This window comes from Trachinotus anak, unplaced genomic scaffold (genome assembly GCF_046630095.1).
Source record: "Trachinotus anak isolate AG129_WGS33_773 ecotype Australia unplaced genomic scaffold, CSIRO_AGI_Tana_v1 ptg000012l, whole genome shotgun sequence".
Lineage (NCBI taxonomy): Eukaryota > Metazoa > Chordata > Actinopteri > Carangiformes > Carangidae > Trachinotus > Trachinotus anak.
In genome coordinates, this window is record NW_027273863.1 from 18,991,465 (window position 1) to 19,011,354 (window position 19,890).

The 19,890-nt window shown below is 40.2% G+C and overlaps 1 protein-coding gene across 1 annotated transcript in view; it reads right to left on the bottom strand.

The window, feature by feature from the left end:
• The window catches only part of insra (insulin receptor a), a 53,677-nt gene that overhangs the window by 2,072 nt on the left and 31,715 nt on the right, over positions 1-19,890 (bottom strand). Inside the window, exons 4-20 of the mRNA XM_071491765.1 lie at positions 18,665-18,804; positions 17,866-18,010; positions 17,292-17,506; positions 15,304-15,430; positions 13,742-13,995; positions 10,181-10,348; positions 8,765-8,963; positions 7,742-8,028; positions 6,507-6,646; positions 5,766-5,925; positions 4,191-4,290; positions 4,030-4,097; positions 3,271-3,500; positions 2,968-3,078; positions 1,920-2,079; positions 914-1,043; positions 241-375 (exon numbers count right to left, since the gene is read on the bottom strand). Of these exons, the coding sequence (XP_071347866.1) occupies positions 241-375; positions 914-1,043; positions 1,920-2,079; positions 2,968-3,078; positions 3,271-3,500; positions 4,030-4,097; positions 4,191-4,290; positions 5,766-5,925; positions 6,507-6,646; positions 7,742-8,028; positions 8,765-8,963; positions 10,181-10,348; positions 13,742-13,995; positions 15,304-15,430; positions 17,292-17,506; positions 17,866-18,010; positions 18,665-18,804 (2,769 nt within the window). The remainder of the gene's footprint in view (positions 1-240; positions 376-913; positions 1,044-1,919; positions 2,080-2,967; positions 3,079-3,270; positions 3,501-4,029; positions 4,098-4,190; positions 4,291-5,765; positions 5,926-6,506; positions 6,647-7,741; positions 8,029-8,764; positions 8,964-10,180; positions 10,349-13,741; positions 13,996-15,303; positions 15,431-17,291; positions 17,507-17,865; positions 18,011-18,664; positions 18,805-19,890) is intronic.

Genomic DNA, 19,890 nt, shown 5'->3' on the forward strand with positions numbered 1-19,890 from the left:
TTTGGCATTTGTGATTAAAAAAAGACTTAAATGATTAATTTATTATCAAAATCATTTCAGGATAATTTTCTACTGATGGACTAATTGATGTATAGACTAATTGTTGCAACTCTAGTGCAGCTTGTTTCTTTTGAGCAATGTAAATAAACTGACTCTGGTTGTCAGTAATTATTTTGGATATTACAACAGAACTCTTGTGTTCTCAGTCCATATCTAATGTAGGCCTGCTCTTGTACTTACAATCTGTCAGCGCAGTTGTCTGGTCGGTCCAGGTAGCCTCCGTCCATGACAAACTTAAGCACCTGCTCATTGGACAGGCCTTGGTACGGCTGCTCGGCCAGCGTGCTGATCTCCCACAGCACAACCCCAAATGACCTGGCAAACAGGCGGAGGAGAGACAACAACAGCGACACAGGGAGAATGAGGACAGGCCAATTAGATATCTAACAGAGTAGATCTGTCTGTAAACACTTGATGCAGTGAACAGGTAGACTGAGGACAGAGGTGGCGGCTGAACTGCTGGTAAACAACGTCGGATAAAAAAAAAAGGAGGTTAGCTGCACACAAGTGCTCTGGTCTCACATTTTAATATTTGTAATGTTATAACTGTTTGTCATTCTGGTCTGGACTCAAGGGATTAGTTTGTTGTGTTGATCAACTTATCACAAAAGCACCATAAAATACATTAAAATAAAATAAAATGATGTGGGTATCAAGTATGAAGGATGGTGCTGCATTAAAAGAAGCTGCAACTGATGAGCTGTTTAAGATTCTGAAACTGCTCCACAAAACTGGATTTCCTAACATTTAACTTTTTGAGATAATGCTTGACACCAACTATCGATCATAACTATACATGTTATGTACAGCACCTGTAGCTACACATAAACCTGAAGTCAGAAGTATCACTGACCAGCAGTCTGAATGAGCAGTGAAGACTCCGTCCTTCAGAGACTCAGGGGCCATCCACCTGACGGGCAGCAGGCCCTTCCCTCCTTTCCTGTAGTAGTCTGTCTCGTAGATGTCTCTCGTCATACCAAAGTCTGGGAGGAAAAGATTAAATTTATAAATAAAGTTAGTTACAGTCAAACATGTGCTGATTTGTTGTCTCTGAATGTGTCTTATTTAACTTTCCAACAGCTTTAAGTGTCAGTGATGTGTCTTCTTTATTCAGATTGTCAGGTGTTATAGTATCTTATGTACCTTGTGGAGAACTCCACAACAAAGTGTTTAATGTTTAAGATGCTGAATAAATAGGTCTAATTTGACTTGTATGCTGTTGTTGAGGTTAGCCAGTTTGGTTCTCTTGTTTGTTCGGGCAGAGAGGAGCCGGGGTCGAACCACCAACCCTGAGATTAGTGGACAACCTGCTCTACCTGCTGAGCTCCAGTTGACCCTCATGTAAGGATCATAGCGCCAACATCCAAACTTAAAGCCACTGACGGGCGGCATAGACGGGACAGTGACTGATGTGTAAACACAAAATACCATATGTCCAGTGAAATAACCATGGTCCAAACTGAACTTCTTTAGCTTTATGTGGCCCATTTATTAGTACCTAACTACATAATTCTTAAACCAGGAAACATTCTAGGAAATATTTGGGAAATTAGGAAAATATAGACCCATAAAACACTCCTTTATAGCAGTTCACAAAATTCTCATTTTGTGAACTGTCAAACATTTTCCTGACAGCACAGTGAAAAACAGTTTTCTCCGACTACACTAACAATATTAATTAAAAATGTCTTCTACACGGGTTAATACTTATTTCAAATTCAATCTGCTGCCACGGTGGTGTATGTTCTAGTGTGCATTGCCTGCCACATCGGGTTTTTTAATACCATCACTGGGGGTTAAAAGTGGTGGCTTTAACCAAATCAAATTGTGTGTTTCTGTTGTGCTTCGTTAAAACCTACCTCCTATCTTGACGGTAAGATCGTGAGCTACCATGCAGTTCCTGGCTGCTAGGTCCCTGTGGACAAACTTCTTGGCATTAAGGTAAGCCATGCCGTCTGCGATCTCAGCAGCCATTTGGATCATCTCCTTCAGGGTGGGCGGTGGACGCCCGGGGTTGTTCTGAGGAACACAAGAAGAGAGATTTGAAATTTCTGACCTGCTCAAATAGAAAATCTGTTTTTTTCATATTAACAACTCATGATTTATTGTTGATTTTGATTCGTATTATTTATTAGATCCCACAGCATTAAGAAAAATAATTAGTTTTGATATTACCAAAAGCTGATTATCACACTTGACTTGAAAAGCTTAGTAACAACAGTTTTTCTCAGTCACTTTGGTCGACAGGTGCTCAGCTCCACACAAGCCTGTGTGAGGCTACTGCCATGTTTTTAGCTGACTTCAGATATTGTAGGTTTATGGTGATAACACTACACAAACAGAAATAAGAGAGCACCTTATCTAATAAAATCTCATGTTGTAGATGTGACTGAGTTCAGAATCCACAACAGTCTGACTGGAGAGAACAAGAAAAATCACCCTGTGGTTATTGTGTCACTGCTGGTTAATGTAAACACAGATGGAATTAAATTGTTCTATATTTGTACATCTGTGGTGAGTCTTCAGCCCAGACAGAAGCTGTGGAACCACAGTACCTTTACCTGTGAGGTATAGGTATATTTACTTTATATTTCACAAATTGCCAAATAACATCCTAACTTTGTCAATAAGAGCAGCAGTGGATCCTGGATTGAATAAAACTTTGGAAAGTAAAACACAACATGTGTACAAAAACTATGTGTGTATAAAGCACTGACAGTTCAGTAGCCCTTTATTAAAATGTTTCTAGGGAAGAGATATAAGGAAACCAGCAGATATTTCAATAATGTTTATGCTTGTGTACTGATGCAAATTCACCAAATTACAAGTTCAACCTAAAACTAATATGAGCGTAAAACACTTAAGATTCACTTTGTGATATGGGGTTGTGCACTGTGATCTCATTACCTCAGCGTCAGGTCGGAGCGAGCGCAGGTAGCTCTTCAGGTCTCCGTGGGTCATCAGCTCCATCACCACCAGGGTGGGCTGGCCCTTAGACACAACACCCAGCAGACGCACCTGGGAGACGAGGACGAGGAGTTTTTTATTTCACCATAGTCTGATCAAATTATGTAAACATGAGAACTGCTCCACTGATTTACACTCTATCTGGCACTTTTACATGTCATCATGAATCAAAACAAATACCAGAATGCTTTGTGTTTATGTACAATATGAATTCTCCTTGCAAAACATGTCGTCCCTCCTTACCACATGGTGGCAGCTGAAGGCCTTCATGACAGAGGCCTCGTTCAGGAACTCGATTCTCTCCCTCAGGCTGGCTGACTCGTTCACCGTCTTCACTGCTACATGTGTTTCTGACTCGCCCTTGATGATGTCCTTGGCGATGCCCTCGTAGACCATGCCGAAGGAGCCTTGACCCAGCTCCCTCAAAATGTTGATCTTCTCCCTGGCAACCTCCCACTCGTCTTCCTCGTACACTGCAAACACATTTCCAGGTACAAATTACAACTTATGAAGACTGAGTTTACAGACACATGAGAGAGTGGGTTAGTGGGAGACTAAGATATGGGATGATCTGATTATGCAGATGGTCAACAGCCACATTTTTCCTTTTTATTCACTAGCATCTTTCCAAGACTGGTGATATTTCAAGTGAATTAAATGTCGATTTCACAAGAAGCCTCATTAATGGTATCCACATTAACTCCTCACTGAACTGGAGACTACTGGTGTGAAATGCCATGTTAATGATCTGTCATTTTCTGTGACACAAAGTGGTGATCATGGCGTGCAGAAGCTTTACAATGGAGATGGCTTTGGTGGTTAAAAGGGAGGAAGTAACTGAGCCTTTCTTTAACTGCGGGACAACACAAGTTGACTGGGTGTTGTTATATTTTTGAGCAAGGTGGCATAATCCCTTGAATCAAAACTATAAATCCCGTTTAAGGTAAAAAAAAAAAAAACAAACAAACCCAAAAACAACATATAACCGATCAAACCGCTTACCATCATTAGCACTGAGATACTCTGGGTTTGAGGAAGTGTAGATGGGACCACTTGGCCCTTGGGTTTGACTAAAAGGAAACAGAGAAGAGCATTTAACGAAATGCTGACAAAATATGACACAGTAAGAAAATGGCGTTTAACAGGATGCGATAACTGCGTACTTCTTCTTGAACATGACGAATCCTGTCACGGCCACAAACAGCAGCAGGACAAAGCAGATGACCGGCCCAATGACGATCTTCACAACGTAGAGAGGATCGCCTGTTCAACACATCCGCCCAGACAATGAGTCACGTTTCAGAAGAACAAAAACAAGCTCTTATAAAACCCACGTGTTAAACCGCAGCTCAGATCAATATGCTGCTCTGTGAACATAGTCTGCTTCATCATTTCATTGTGTGATAATGGTTATAAGAGGATTGAGTCATTCCAGGCATCTGTATGTTTTACATTCATTTCCTGGATTGATTTAAAGATGTTTGACAGGAGCTGATTGGTTCATAGATGAGAAGGCCTCAAATATGAAGGTTAATGAACGGCAGCTGTCAAGTGGACACAGCTTGAACTTACTGATGCAATGTAATATAAGTATGTTGTTGTTTCTTCTTGACAATATAATATGGTGCATCAGTTCTAACAGACTCTACAAGTAGGGGATTAATCTACATATTCCAGACTATATGAAAAATATTTCTACTTTTATTTGTCAGGCAAATGGAGTTATAAATGCTTCAGCACGTCTGTTATAGAAGGGTCAGTTTCTTTTGCACCTGTTTTGGTAGTTAATGGAAATTAATGGTGGGAGTAGGAACAGGCTTCTGGGTTTACCAAGTGGTAGTACAATATTTCTTTGTGATTTTTGTGTTGGAGGTGAATGGCCATCTTAAATATTTGATTTATTATAAGATTTTGGATTTATGGATAATTATCTCCAAGGAGGACTTTAAATAACATGTCAGGGCTAAGAGCTGAGAAAAACTGGCAGAAACTGATTATTGATGCTTTCAGAAATTCTATAAATGACAAGAATATGTTAAGTATCATTTGACTAAAAACAAGAGATAAGATGCAGTATACTGGAAGATACAGATGTGTGTACCACATCTGTGAATACTGTGAACTGAACAAGGTGGAAAATAAAATGAGTTTGATTCTCCTTCATATTTGTGACAAAGCTTTAAAAAATTTCATGTTGCAGATTTAAATTTAATTACAAGTGAGGATGGAGCATTAACATAATGCCCTTTTCATAGTGCTTTTAGTATTTTCTGAATACATTTCTAAAGCATGGAATAGCAGGAGAATAACTTATGATAGATAAAACTGACATTTGGATTTGGTTTTGTCTGGGTTATGTTCATTTCAATTTTAAATATCATGTTTATACTTGCGAAGCTGTGTGTATGCATTTATTCAATTTGCATTGTCGGATATGTCCCGTTACTTTATGTGTAGGCTATTCATACATATGTAATGTCAAAATATTCTGCTATAAGATGCAGGTGGATTTACATACCATAATGTTTGATTTGTTGTTTATTAATGTGTCTGACTAATTCCATGAGAAATGGTTCATCTAAGTGGCCAGACACAAAAATAAAATAATTTATTCATTCAATAGTAGATTCTTAGTTAACCTCTCTTAATTCAGACATTTTAGTATAAAAAAAACAAAACAAATTCATTTCCTATTAAACTATGTCTTGGCTTGGTTGATTTTCATGGCAGAGACTTACTTGCGTCCTGGACATAGAAGTATGTGGGCTCGGTCCAGGATCCGTTTCCAGCCAGCGACGTGGCCCGGATCCTCACTGTGTAGTTCCCAGGATGCATCACTTTCAGCTTGCAGCCACGGGTCACTTTGTACATGTTCCTGGACACGCAGTAGTGCAACTCCTGCAGTGGACAAAAAAAAAAAAAAATGCATGACAAACAGCTGCTTCATAACTTCCCAGTTTTAAATATCATGTTTAAAATAACATTTTGACTCATGTTATAGGAAACAGTTTCATGTTTTCCATGTTTCCCCTGTGGAAACATCTGAGTTGTTTTTTTTATTGTTTTCCACAGCAAATAACAGTCTACAGCATCAGACAAATGTTTTGCAGACCTGTCTCCATAGCAACTAAAACACGGTAGAACGCCAAAATGACTTCTCCACTGAAGTAATTAAACAAATGACATTACTGAGACCACAAGGCCAAATTTCTAAATAAGTAATAAGTACTGCCTCTTTTATTTGTGCTGCATGGCCAGTTTTAAGATGAACGCATTTAATTTCATTTGATTGTCTTTCATTATGGCCTGAGCTATTGTGTTTAATGAGGAAGGGAAATATGAAAAGTGCTTTCTGGGTAAGAATGAGTTTATGTGTAGCGGTGAACTTAGAATGAACCCATCTACTCTGTGACCCAAGCTTCATATACTAGAACAATAAAGGCATGACAGATGGTATGTGCAGATGTGTGTTTCTTCACCTCAGTGTCTCCCAGTCTCTTGTAGTTGACTTCGTACAGGATGATCATACCATTAGGGGCCACAGGTTCCAGCCATGCGATGTGCACTGTATTTTCTGTCACCTCGTAACTGATGGGACCCACAATGTCATCAGCTTTGTCTGTGGAGAAGAAAGTCACGCATTTTCATGAATCATGTTTCTACTAAAACTTTGTTTGTCTGTTAGGAATAAATAGAAGATGAGCTGCAGAGGGGCGCCTGGCTAATCTAATGCCTATGACATTATGTCATGTGGCTGCAATGGGGATCTTTGTTGCATGTCATACTCATACTGTCTATACACAGTTAGCTTTAAAAAAAAAAAAAAAAAAAAAGGAAAAATGACCAAAAAAAAAACACGACCAGCAACATAAGTCCCATGAAATCTAATCATTTCTTCCATAATCATACATAATGCTTGTTGTATGTCAGATGGACAGTGAGAGCTCAATTTCAAGTTTAAACCTTGACAAGAGTTTAAACAATTATTAGTGTAAACCAGTGGATCACTTGTTGCAAGAAAGACTATGATAGGATGGACAGAAGGCAGAAGGACTGTGGAGAAGGAGGTGTTAACTGATCTTTTTTTATTGAAATATTATTACTTCATGAAGTTGACATGTTTTTTAGCAAACAGTTTCCAGTTTACACACTGAGCAGGGAGGGAGAAGCATTGTATGTCTGGCCACTCGGTGAATGTTAACTCGAACATTCAATCTTCTCTAAGCTCAACCTCGGAGAAAAATTAGTGGCTTTTAGGTGCTAAACTGCTGAGAATTCAAGAATTCAACTACAAAGTAAAGTCCTGAGCCATAAAACCAAAACAATGAGCTGAAAGACATCAAAATGCTCTGTAGAGCTGAGGGGGACTGCAGAGTCAAGTAAAAATCTCTGCGTTTGTCACCACCTTTCTCATTATATCGACAATTTTTTCGTTAATATAAAAATATTGATTACTGCAGCTTTAAGAGATTTGTGGAAAATGCATAATGTGTCACTCAACATGCAAAAACATCAGCAATGAACAAATCACCACTTCCAGAAGAGAAGAAACGATCGAGGACAACACTATTAATAAATAAATACATAATGATCAGACAGCCCTAAACTGAAGAAGCCAGGACCCTCTTAATGACAGGGTTCATTACATATACCTACATCATCCAGCTGCTTAGTAACAGTCAACACAGGAGTCAAACGCTCCCTGTCTCTTTACCTTCAGGCATTGTGCGGGCGCTGACATACGCTGCCATGCTGCAGCGGGCCGGGTTGGTTGGGTGGTTGCATGCGTGGATCTCAATCTGGTAGCTGGTGAAGTGCCGCAGGTTGGAGATCACCGTGGACTCTTTGGCGTGGACTGTGACCACAGACTTGGTGCTTTCAAAGGTTTCCTCGTCCTCGTCGTCGGGGATGCGTGTGCCCTGAGGCGGGCTGGGGGCGGTGGTGTGGAAGGGGTGCGTTCGGTTGGCAATGCCCATCACAGAGCGCCGCTGTCTTGAGCGTCTAAACGAGGCAAGACGTGTTCAAAGTGCTTTCCATAATGCATAAAAGACATGGAAATTTGAGCATTTAGAGGACAGAAGAAAATTTGAAAAAAAATAAATAAATAAACTGAATGAAAACACACTCATTTTACATAGTGATGGTCCAGCTTTGCAGCAGCGAGAAAGGAGCCAGAGTTTGAAATTCTCTCTCTGGCTCTCTTTTTATGTTTCTCACTATTTCTGTCACTTTTAGTGCGAGCAACCAAGTACAACACTATGAATCTCTTCCAGGAGAGACTGCCTGGAAATGTGCGCTGTTATCACCATTTTTAAACAATATTGTAGAACATGTCGTATGATGACTTCATGTCATGTCCCCGATGACTTCTAGGCAGTGCTAGGATGAATTTATAAATATTATTTTTGTGTTTTTCTGTCTGTTCATGGACCTGACAGGCGGGACAGGTGGATGGGCCTGACAGACAGTCTTGAACGAAAGCTGAACTCCAGTAAAACTTAAATAAGCATCATATGGCAAAATTAAGCACCAACATTCAACTTAATCCTAATGACACTATTTTGTGTGATCGAAATACCAAGCACAGGATGATGCAACTTTAATTTGTTGTATAGGAATTGAAAACAAAGTTGAACTGGATAGATTTTGACAAAAACATAAAATGTAAAAGCACAAACGCTACAGTTTTCTTAACATTAAATTCTTAAAAAGACGATCTCGTCGTCAGTTGTCTTACTTGATCTCAAAGACTTCATTGTGCAGGTAATTCTCAAAGGTTTTGCGGTACTCTGAGTCCTCTATCTCCTTCTTGAGCTCTTTGTCGGTTTTGGGGCAGGCGCAGCATCGTGTCCCCTGGCCCTGCTCCTCCGTCTGGTTCCATTTCTGCTCCTCGTCACTGTCCACCTGAGTGGGCACCCGTGATGGCAACTTCATCCCTGGTGAAATGGAGGCGGACGTGGCAACCAGAGGGGGAAACAAAACAATCAATCAGAGAGAATGGGATGACAGCTGAGATTAACACAGACACATACACACTCTCCCACACACATGCCAGAGGGGCAGGTCTGTCACTGTCATCCCCAGGTCTTCACCCTCTCTAGTGGAGATAAATTCCTAGTGACACGACCTCCCCACAGACTCCCATCTCTCTGGTTGCGTGGGAGTTATGGGAGTTCAAAAGAGGAAAGCTTGGTTGTGTGTTAATATGGATGGACAGTGATGGCAGGGCATCGTTGTAGGTCAGGTTGTGACAGGAATAACTGTACTAAGATAAATGTCTGAACGTAGCCTGAACCCCTGCCAGAGTGAGGGGAAGATCCTGATTGTCTTAGTATTAGGTTTTGCGCAGTTTAAGTTACATAATGCCACCCAAACAAAAAAAAAAAAAAGATTCCTGCACCCTACCTCTGCCTAATTTTCTTGCTTAGTCAGTACAGAATAGTGCTGTCCCTGTTACGACCAGTGGTTCAATTTACATTAAGATCACTATGATTAAAATGCACTCAAAGATAAAACTGCACCACAAATCATGCCATGTTTTTGTCTAAAATTTTCATCCAGCAGAGGCACCATTAACACTGTGCCTTAGACATTTTGCTGCTGTCATGTGGAAATGTTTCTTTTAATTTCCTGCCTCTCTGAGGGTTAAGAAGATTCTGCCACGGCTCCTACAGCTCATGAAACCTGTAAAAAATATTTTGTCATCAAGTTAACAGCAAGGCCTCTTTAGCTAGTGCTAGGAAAGCTGGCTCCTTAAAGTTAAATAAGACTTGACTTTTTTTTTTTTTTGACTTTTTTGTAGTAAAAAGGTTGTTAAGTTTGTTGTGGTGGATGTTGTTAAGATTGTGTGATTTCGTTGTGTTGATTTGTATGTAACAATGGTCGATATACATTTGGAAAATCTAAATAAAATCTAAATGTGAATTACCCATTAGGGAGAGTCAGATCACAAAGTCATTACAGAGCGTTCTGTGAGCAGACTGGAGAAACTTGAAGCCGTCAACAGCTTTTGAGTGAGAAGAGCTCTTCAACTAATGGAAAGCTGGCAAAAGACATTCTTTTTTTTTCTCACTTTCAGACACACTCAGACACACAAAACCACTAAAAATGAAGCAGACACAATAACAGGACAACCACAAACAATGTGGCTCACCCTTCTGACAGTAGTCAAACTTGTAGAGCTCGCTGGCTTCAGGCTGACGTTGGCAGAAGACCAAGTAGTGAGTGATGTTGCCGTTGGGGTCATTGGGAGGTTTCCACTTGAGGATGATCTGGGAGGAAGAGTTGGACGAGGAAATGGGGTCCAGCGGGACCGAGGGTTCTGGGGACACATCACAGAAATACAGAGGAAGCTGTTCAGTGAGGAGGAACTTTTACTGTTGGGTAGATGGGGGGAGTAACAATATATAGAAAATGGGACAATATGAAAAATGAATGGTAGCAAATAAAACTTTATATTATATTATATTTCTAACCATCAAATTCCACTTATTATTATACTAGCAAATAAAGTTGTATAAAAAAGTGAATATACTTTTCCATTACATTCATAGGGGACTGTGGGATAATATCTAATAAAAATATTTCTTCAATGTAAAATTCTGATATACTGACGTCACAATTAGCAGATATCTACAAATTAATCATTGGGATTTATGAAAAATAGCAAAGGAGAAAAACTGTTTCAATCTTATTTGCATTTCATATCACACTTCCTGGCAGGGTGTAGCCCTGCGACCAGCAGCTGCCTGCTCTGGGTATTCCCCCCTGTTTTTCTGTTTGGTCATTACACTACTTGATGTTTGTGTTCTACTCATAATAGAGAATTGTTTCATATAAACACTGTCAGTACTATCAATTTACATTCAGTCTATAGTTAGTAAAGGCCAAATAAACAAAATATTAATTTTTGGTAGTATTTTCTGCACTCTGGGCATCACAAGAAAAAGCCTTGCTATATAAGTTGTAATTTGCACATTTTTAAAAGGTACTTTCAGAAACTGCGGCTACTTCTTGGTCTCTGAGCCACGGCTGGTGTATAATTGTATTTCAGTTTTAGTTTAATCGTGGATTTCACTGTGGCTTTTGGTAGTTTAGTTTAGTTCTTTTTTCTTGTGTTTAGCTGTGGTTTAGATTTTTAGTTTCAGTTCTTGTTTTCAGTTGTTTGGGCAGCAGTGGTATTTTGTATATTTCCAAATTTTGCTGAGAAAACACAAAATTCAAATTACATTCTCACAGAAAATATTAACTTATTCTTATATTAGAAAAACGCCTCATTTTATTTGTAGAAACTTGAGACTGATGCTTTCAAAATTCAGTTGAAACTCATTGACAATGTTTATGCAACATCTTGATCTGGTTCTAGGTTATTTCAATAACTCTGACAAATCACTAGCTTTACGTGAAATGCAGCGTACATGTTGCAGGAGCGAAAATTTAGCTTTCACTTTGTCATCATGAAAGACTCAATATGACGGTTACAAGTTCAAAAACAAAGTATGATGTGATGTATATTTTTCTGGTTTTCACTGGCTCCTACTTAGTGAACACAGATCAACAGCACGAACACAAGATCAACATGAGTCAGTGTGTGATTAACAAAAGCCACAAGTGCTTATTGTTCATAATATACATCTAAATGTGTGTTATTATTTTTTTTTAGTCTTTGATTTTGTGTCAACTGTGGCTAACTGATAAGAAAGTAGAAACCAGCTACATGTGGTTTGAACACTGACTAACATCACCTTACTGTCCTACTGTTGATGAGCCATCTTTTGAATTGACATATGAATCAGAGTTTTGAGTGGGAAACAAAGAAACATCTTGACAATGTCCTGGTCTGAAGTGCAGCAACATTTCTGAGAAGACTGATTTAAAAAAAAAAAAAAAAAAAACACTGAACAGAAGTTTAAATGTTGACATCTGCACATTACCCTGTGTGTCTCTGTCTCTGACACAGAGACCTGAGCTTCGTTGTCACAGTGTGATTATGCTGTCCCCGTTTCATGGCGGTGCAACACACTGGTCCGACCGCATTGTCAGACTAAGTTTCACCAGCAACAGCTTATTTGTAATGACAGCTTTGCCCTTCTGACGAGGTTTGCTGGTTAGACATGACACAGACCAGGAACCCGGAGCTGGGTAGACAACAACCCTCCCTTGGCTGACTGCTGGGAGCCTGTTTCATGTGAGTGAGGGTTGTCATGTTTGATGTTGTTTATCAGGAAGGAAACGCACATTGTGTAAAAGGAAGCCACTTAGACGGGCCATCATGACTACGATGAACCCAAACTGCACACGACACACTCCGTGGGTGGCGGAGTACAATTAGTTTCTGGGGAAGAGATTTATGATCGCTGCGTGACTGACTGATGCAGACACCTTGCACGAGGTAGCGCCCTGTAGGTCGGTGGCACCCCAGGCGAATCGTGCCATCTGTCTTCCTCTTCCCTGTTCTTGTGCCAAGGACATTTTGGCAGCAGCCAGACTGACACACACCAACACTGACTCCACCAGTCAATGATAGTAACACCGCAGGAAATGTGGATTCAAGACCAGCCTAAAAATAAGTGAATGAAGTCTGGTACAATCTAAGGAGAATTCAGTGGTGACTCAGAATACACATGCAGGCCTTTTCCACAACGGGAACCTATAATAAAAAAACCTGTGTTTTTACAAGGTATCTGGTGAGTTACATTTAAGGCTTTTAAGAACTTGTTAATGACACATTTAACACAATATCTGTGTCACAATCACATCATCCAACGTTAGACAGTATCAAGGAAAGCCAGGAGGGCCTAGAATTATTTATTATATGACATTTAACTAATTAACTTTTTTAACATGCTGCAGACCCAGATAGCCAGCAGAAAATGAATAGATGGATTAGACAATTAAAATGATTAATCAATTAAAAAATAACATTAGAGCTCACAGCAAAAAGAGACAAATATTTAAAGAAATGAGTAGATGAAATCAAAGATTTTTTAATATGTTTTAGTATCTTTTTTTGTTGAGGGAACTGAAGTCATTGCCTTTTAAGACTTTTCAAGACCTGCAGACCCTGTTGGAATCCTGTCAGGCTTTGTTTCATGGTCTGCCTTGCATTTCTTTCTACAGTGTTTCACAAACCACAACATTTTTGATATACATAACTAAAAAAAGACACCACCACTTCGGGGAAGCGTGGTCATATCCATGTGCTGTTTAGTAACAAAGTTCTACTGTGGGACCTGCAGCGATGTAAAAAGTACGGCTGAACGGGCCATTTTAAACATTAGTATCATTAAAATGACGGAAAGGTACATTTTGCCTGATGCCTGAATCCGCACAATGCATTGTTGAGTTTTAGTGGGTGTGTGTGCGTTGACTCTGCTGTCAGTCTCTGAAACCCACCACCCTTCTCTGCTGACATTTTCGTGCATCTTTGAAGAAGCTTGTTTCCAGCTTTAGTGGAGAAAAAAAAATCCACTAATGGAAAAGTTACATGATTTTGAATATACCTATGCAACCCAGACGGCACAGGAAAATGTCAGATATTCTGAATCAGAAAAACATTGCAGGGTTGGAGGAAATCACGCTCATCAGCCTAGAGCTGGTGTTGCTGATTTGGGTACCAACAAGGAGGGTGGGGGTCCAGAGATTTGAACTACAACAAGGTTTTATTTATTTTACTGTAGAACCAGCAAACAACACAGATCTGAATCAGCCTTACTGGTGGCGTTGGTGCGGACATAGATGATCTCGCTCTTGGCTCCGTGGATCTGGTGCTCATCAGACGCCGAGAGCTGCGTTTTCACCATTATGGCGTACTGGGTCCAGGGCTTCAGTGGCATGATGAGATGACCTGGTTCAAACTGCTCTTTGTCCCCCTCCGAGGCTCGACGTGGAGGGTCCACGTCAGCGATCACCCAGCTGTTGGAGCCGCAGGCGTCCTGCCCGTCAAACTCAGTTACGTTCTGAAAAGGTCTATGTTGGGAAAAACAATAACAGCAGCCAAACGAAAAGTGTGTTATATGTAGGCTTAAATTGTATTTCAGTTGAGGAGGGATATTGAGTTTCAGTTTGATGTTTTCAAACAATTCATCACTGTATTTACTGGAGCAGTCATCAGATGAGGAAAAGAGCTGTGTAAACATCCCTAAGGCCAGAGAGACCCTCAAAATGCTGCTGGTTCATAGTGGGGGGGTGTATTCAAAGATATTTTCTGATGATTTTATTACTTTGTGGAGCTATCACTCAGAAACCCATATTGAATCAACACGTTTGCTAGTGTCCTACGTTTTCTCTCCATTTTGGTGATGTAACAAAGTTGAATGATCGCCTGGTTCACGAAGAAGATCAGAGTGACAGTGTGTTTTACGATCACCTCCGTCTGCCCAAGGAAATGGCTCAGCCTGTTGTCAGAACATTACAGAACAAAGTTCTTCTCAGCTCACTATCAAGCAATAGTTTAAATTTTGCTGGTGCTTTCGGATGTAAAGTCATTACAAAAGCTGAAGTACTGAGCCATGTTAGTCACGCGAAATGTAAAACACCCTCTGCTGCTCTTGACGTTATACCTACAGTTGCAGCGTAAAGGGGGAATGTATCACTTTTACACATCAAAGACTGTTTACTGGTCTTGGGGAGTACTACTGTGCATGGGGGAAATAAGTTGACTAATGCCTTTTGAGAGCCAGCTGGAGCTAAAGGCTACAAGTCTTAAGATGCAAAAAATCTGAGTGTGTGGAGTTAAAAAAAAAAAAATTGTCAGAGCACTGCAGATTTTCTAAATGCCAGGTTTTCAAAAGGAAGAAAAATGCGTGGAATATTACTTTTCTTATAGAAAAAACACACATTTCAAAGAATTTCAGATAAAATATATCTCCTGTAAGACAGAAGAGCCATGGGCATTTAGCTACATGTATGCAAGTTAAGCTGAACTACCTGAGCAGGTCGAGTGTGTGAGGTTCAAGAAAACCTCTGCGGCACCAGCAAAAATCATTAAAGGTTGTATCAACTGATGAATCAGCACAAACGTTAAATTTGACGTTCACCTTTAATTTATCTGATCAATTAGAAGACTGCGTTGTTTTCAGATGTTTATATGTTGGTGTTTTGAATGAGTCAGGGAAGCAGGAATTGACATTATCACAATCCACCAGATCTACCTGGTCAGCATGTTTCTAGTTCTCTTATCTACAAAGTGCTCCAGCAGCTGAAAACAATATTTGTCTGGCAAAGATCCAAGTCTAACTGTGACTGTGGCTGACTGCTGACTGCAAATGAACTTACGCTTCTTTGTAAAGCACCATGAATCCCAGCAGGTCTCTGAAGTCTGGTGGCCAGAAGGGTTCCCACTTGACCATTATTTTATCGCTCATGGTTCGGATCTGGGTAAACCGCAACAAGTGGTTCTCGCCTGAGAAGAGACATTTATCAATTAAAAGCAATGAACAGCTGAAGATGTTTAAAGTAAAGCAGCTCTTATAGAGAGAAATTAGTGAAGAAACATCTGCTTTTGTCGATTTAACAACCCAACGTCCTGGAGCAGCCGCAGCCAACCCCTACCTACTCAATCACTTTTAGTAGATTAGGCTTAGATAAGAGACTGTTAGCCACCTTTCTAAATTAAGATGAAAAACAGATTTAATGTGCTTTGGTCTTCAGTTGACATGCAAAACTATACTTATTTAATGTGCACACATTCACATCTGTCTTTGCTTTTCAGTATGGTTGGACAGAATTACATAACTGTAGTGCAAATTAATAATTCAAGGGCTAGAGCTGAGCGCAGTTAAGGGTTAAATAGTGCAACAGCATTTAGGATAAAAGTGTTCCTGTGTACTGGGACTAGAAAGTGATCGAGACACAGTCATCGACCAGGAGTCAGTGGACAGCTGGAGAAATATCAAGAAGGCCATTCACATTTGACACCGGAGACTATCCCTGAACAGAGAAGGAGTCATAATCTCACCTCTATATGTGACCACCTGGTATTGACAATTCACACTTAGGCCATGTGATGACAAATGAGTCAGTTTCATTCATGCCTGCAGACTGTGAGATGTGGTTAAGAGCCCAGAAAAAGCTAGTAAGTGGACCTTTGATTCAAGATAAGTGTGTCACATGTGCTTTCCCAAGGTTAAAGAATGAATTTCCACGCTCAAAACTTTCTGTATGCGTCTTGGACATTTGACACCCTGCACAGGGTAAACGCCACAAAAAAACGTGATGAGATGATAAGACGGATCACACACAACTTTGCTGAGGGTTGACACAACAAAGCAAATACGAGGCACCAAGTTTGCCATATTTGGCAGTACATTTGGCAGTACATATTGAATCAAAACTAGACCAAACATGCAGCAATAAGAAGAACCTTGATAAAGAAAAATGTATCTCAGTGGCTGACACAGACCTTTGTATTAGACAGAGGCCTTTACAATCTTTATGATTCAAAACAAACTTCTGTGCATCTGATCTACAAAGCACCTATAAACAGTCAGAACCTGTCTAAAATCCACCTGAGGACAATCAGGACTAATCAAAAATGTGGTCAGAGCCAAATGAAGAGGGAACACTGGCAGCAATTAATGAGCAGCTGCAGGCGGAGAAGAGTCGATTTTTATGTCTTTTCCCTGACATATTCACACACAGACCCGAGATATGTAGCAAAAAAAGAGATGTTACCAAAGACGGAATACAATTTAGACCAAACCTGAGAAAGTTCTCAGGTCCTGTCCTTGTCTTTCCTGACCATCTCTCTTATGTCAATTTAAAAAAGGAAAAATTTCAAAAAGCTAAAAAAGCGAGATTATACCCTTGTCTTCATCTCTCTGGAACCTGACCGATGAATTGTATTCTTTATTCTAGGGCTGGTGAAGGCTCTCTAAATGTTGGTGTTGTATTAGAAAAACAAACCTGTCACTATATCAGTCCTAACTTCGGTTGTCATTTCTGTATTGGCCATAACAAACAGATACTTAGAAATTATAGTTATAGGTCCTGAAATTTCATATCAGTGTACCTCTTACAAAAATAGCACAAATCCTATATCAGCATGTTTAACAGTTGTGAGAGCTTTGCTCTGTTGGTTGTTCCTACAACACTGTGTCGGTGAAAGGTCGACGGTAAGACATCTGCAAACACACGAGGACAGGAAATGACCGTCATAACAATAACTGTGTCTATGTTTGCGTCTGTACCAGGGCCGACTGTGTTTCCTGTTGCCATAGTAACTCCTGCAACAATGAACACGTCTCCAGAGTTGAGGCTCTTACATGAGGCCTGGTCTCCGTTGGTCTTGGAAGCAATGTCCATCTTCAACTGCCGCTCCTTGGTTCCCGTGACCTCCTCCATCTTGCGGATCTCCGACATGCAGAGTTTGGAGTTGTAGTGGAAAAACATGCGCCCCTGCAGGATGGTGAGCTTGTGTTTGGACCAGTCCCAGAGCTGCCGCAGGTTCTGGTTGTCCAGGGCATAAAATGAGTAATTTCTAGAAAAGAATACACAAGATTGCATGAACATATTTTTCATGATGCATAGGAGACTTGGCAGAGAGCTTTTTTTTGAAGAAGCCTCTAAAGTAACATGAGTAGAAAAGTATTTCAGTAGGCTTCCTCTACAATTTGCCTCATATGTCGATCCCTCTACTGTAAGTGCAGCCCATTGTGCTACAACTGTCTACCACCTCGTCTGAATGAAGCCTCATATATGATTTGGGAAAGTTTAACCAAAAACTGCTACCACAGTAAGACATTTTGAAAAGGTCAGTCCTTCCGCTTTTAACTCATAATTACAGGAGGAGGCTCTGAAATGGCGAGGATGAGATGGGTTCAGAAGACGGAGTCTCACCCGATTTCCTGTTCCTCTCCACGAATAACACGGAGTTTGCGGAAAAACGAGAGGGACACGAGGGCGTAGGAACGTCGCACTGCCAGGTAGCCAGTGATCTCCTCCAGCTGGCCCAGGCTGGCCTCCAGTTCAGCTGCTATGTTGTCTACAGAAAACCAGAAGACACGAGCCTTTAAAGTGACTTCTGAATCTGCAGCATACTGAGTACAAAAGTTCCCTGACAGTTGTTCTTGTTTTTAAATTTGGGTTCATCTATTTTCTTTTAAATCACAGTCTTCTCTTATATGCAAAATAAATAAATAATATCATTGAGCCTGTTCTGACACAAAAATAATTGTTTTTGGTAAATGTATTTATATTGACAAAAATCATACTTTGTAATTATCTGGGAATTATGCACTGCTTATTTATTCACTTTGGTTATGGGAATTTGAGCTTTTTGCTAAGCTACGTGAAAATAAAAATATTATTCCACAAGTATAAATTCTGTAAATCTACACCTCGTTTCCTGCACTTTTCTATAACAATATGAGTTTCACATTTTTTTAGTCATGAGAAGGACCATCCTTACACAGAATTATCAGTTTGTTTTACCTATATTCGTTTTTTGGTATTCACATAGTTAAAATTTATTACATACATCACAATATGTTTTCTCCCACAGTTTTGGGCTTTTAAAATGTATTTCATTTCATTTTATGTTGAATATGTTTCATGTACGACTGACTTGCTTGATTGTGTGTGTAACGTGCAGCTCTGTCTGCTGTTATCTGTTACCGAACAAATCACAGACACTCACTTCCTCCACGCAGGTTGATGACCAGGCTCCCATTGAGAACAGTGCAGCCTCTCAAAGCCTGAGCTGCAGTGACAGAGTCCACAGTTTTCAGACCCATACACACCTTAGGACAGAGCCCTGCACAGGGAGTGCAGTTGAGCCTATACAACAGATGGGGAAAAAAAACACTGATTAGAAAAACTTAAATAAGGCTGCACTGCACGCACCACAAAGACTATTAAACTTTACTCATTGTTGTGAATGGCAGCTTGAACTTTTGTTTTGTTTTAACTGAAAGTGAACCCCGATGCTTGACCTTTGCGCTAAATGACCTGGCTTACATAATGTTTTCATAACAAGTCTCTTCACATAACAGGTATATGGTCGCGCCTTTGTGTGCCAACCATATTAACCCATTTCCTGAAAAGCCGTCTGTACAATCCCCACACTCATAATGCGGCAAAGTGCAGACTTTGATGAGGTAAAATCCAAAGTACACAGCGATCTCTGCAGCCTCTCAGATTCACACAGCAGCCAGATCTTTCAGCGGAGACACATGCTGCAGAGAACTTTTTTTTAAGGTTTCAAATTGAGGGGATTAAGGCAAGGATTAGACAATGATGGGCTTTTTGCTCTGGGTCATTGTCCTAAGTACTACATGTGTTAAAGTATTTTTTGCCGCTGGCTGGTTTACGAGGTGAGAATGACTGTGTTCAGCAGCAGTTGAGTAAGTTGGCAGGGCCATTACTGAAGCATGAGGTATTACTTTTGTGAATGCCAAATAAAGGAAGTGTGTGGCAGCTAATGTCATACAGTTTTATTGCATTATCTACTGTAAATATAAGATCAGAAGCATGCGTCATTGTAGCCATTTCATACTTGTAAATGAGGTTATTGAAAACTTTCAACAACAAAACAAACCGCCCACAAAAGAAAATCTAGCTGAAAATGTGTGTCTGTGTCCTGTGAATAAAAGACAGTTACAGGCATTGTTTTTTTTTCTGGTTCATAACTTCTCTGATCTATCTTGACCCTTTTCCCCCTCTCTACTGCCATGTCTGCACTTTCATGCTAGACAGTCATAACGCATTGCAGTACGCCGCTTATCCGCAGAGCACTTTCATTTCCACAGCTTAGTTTAAAGCCAGCAACGGGAGGGAGATGCCACAGAGAAGCGATGAGCAATAAGGGGAACAGAAAGGGAGGCGGCATGAAAAGGCAGAGATATGAGTACAACTGGGTTCACC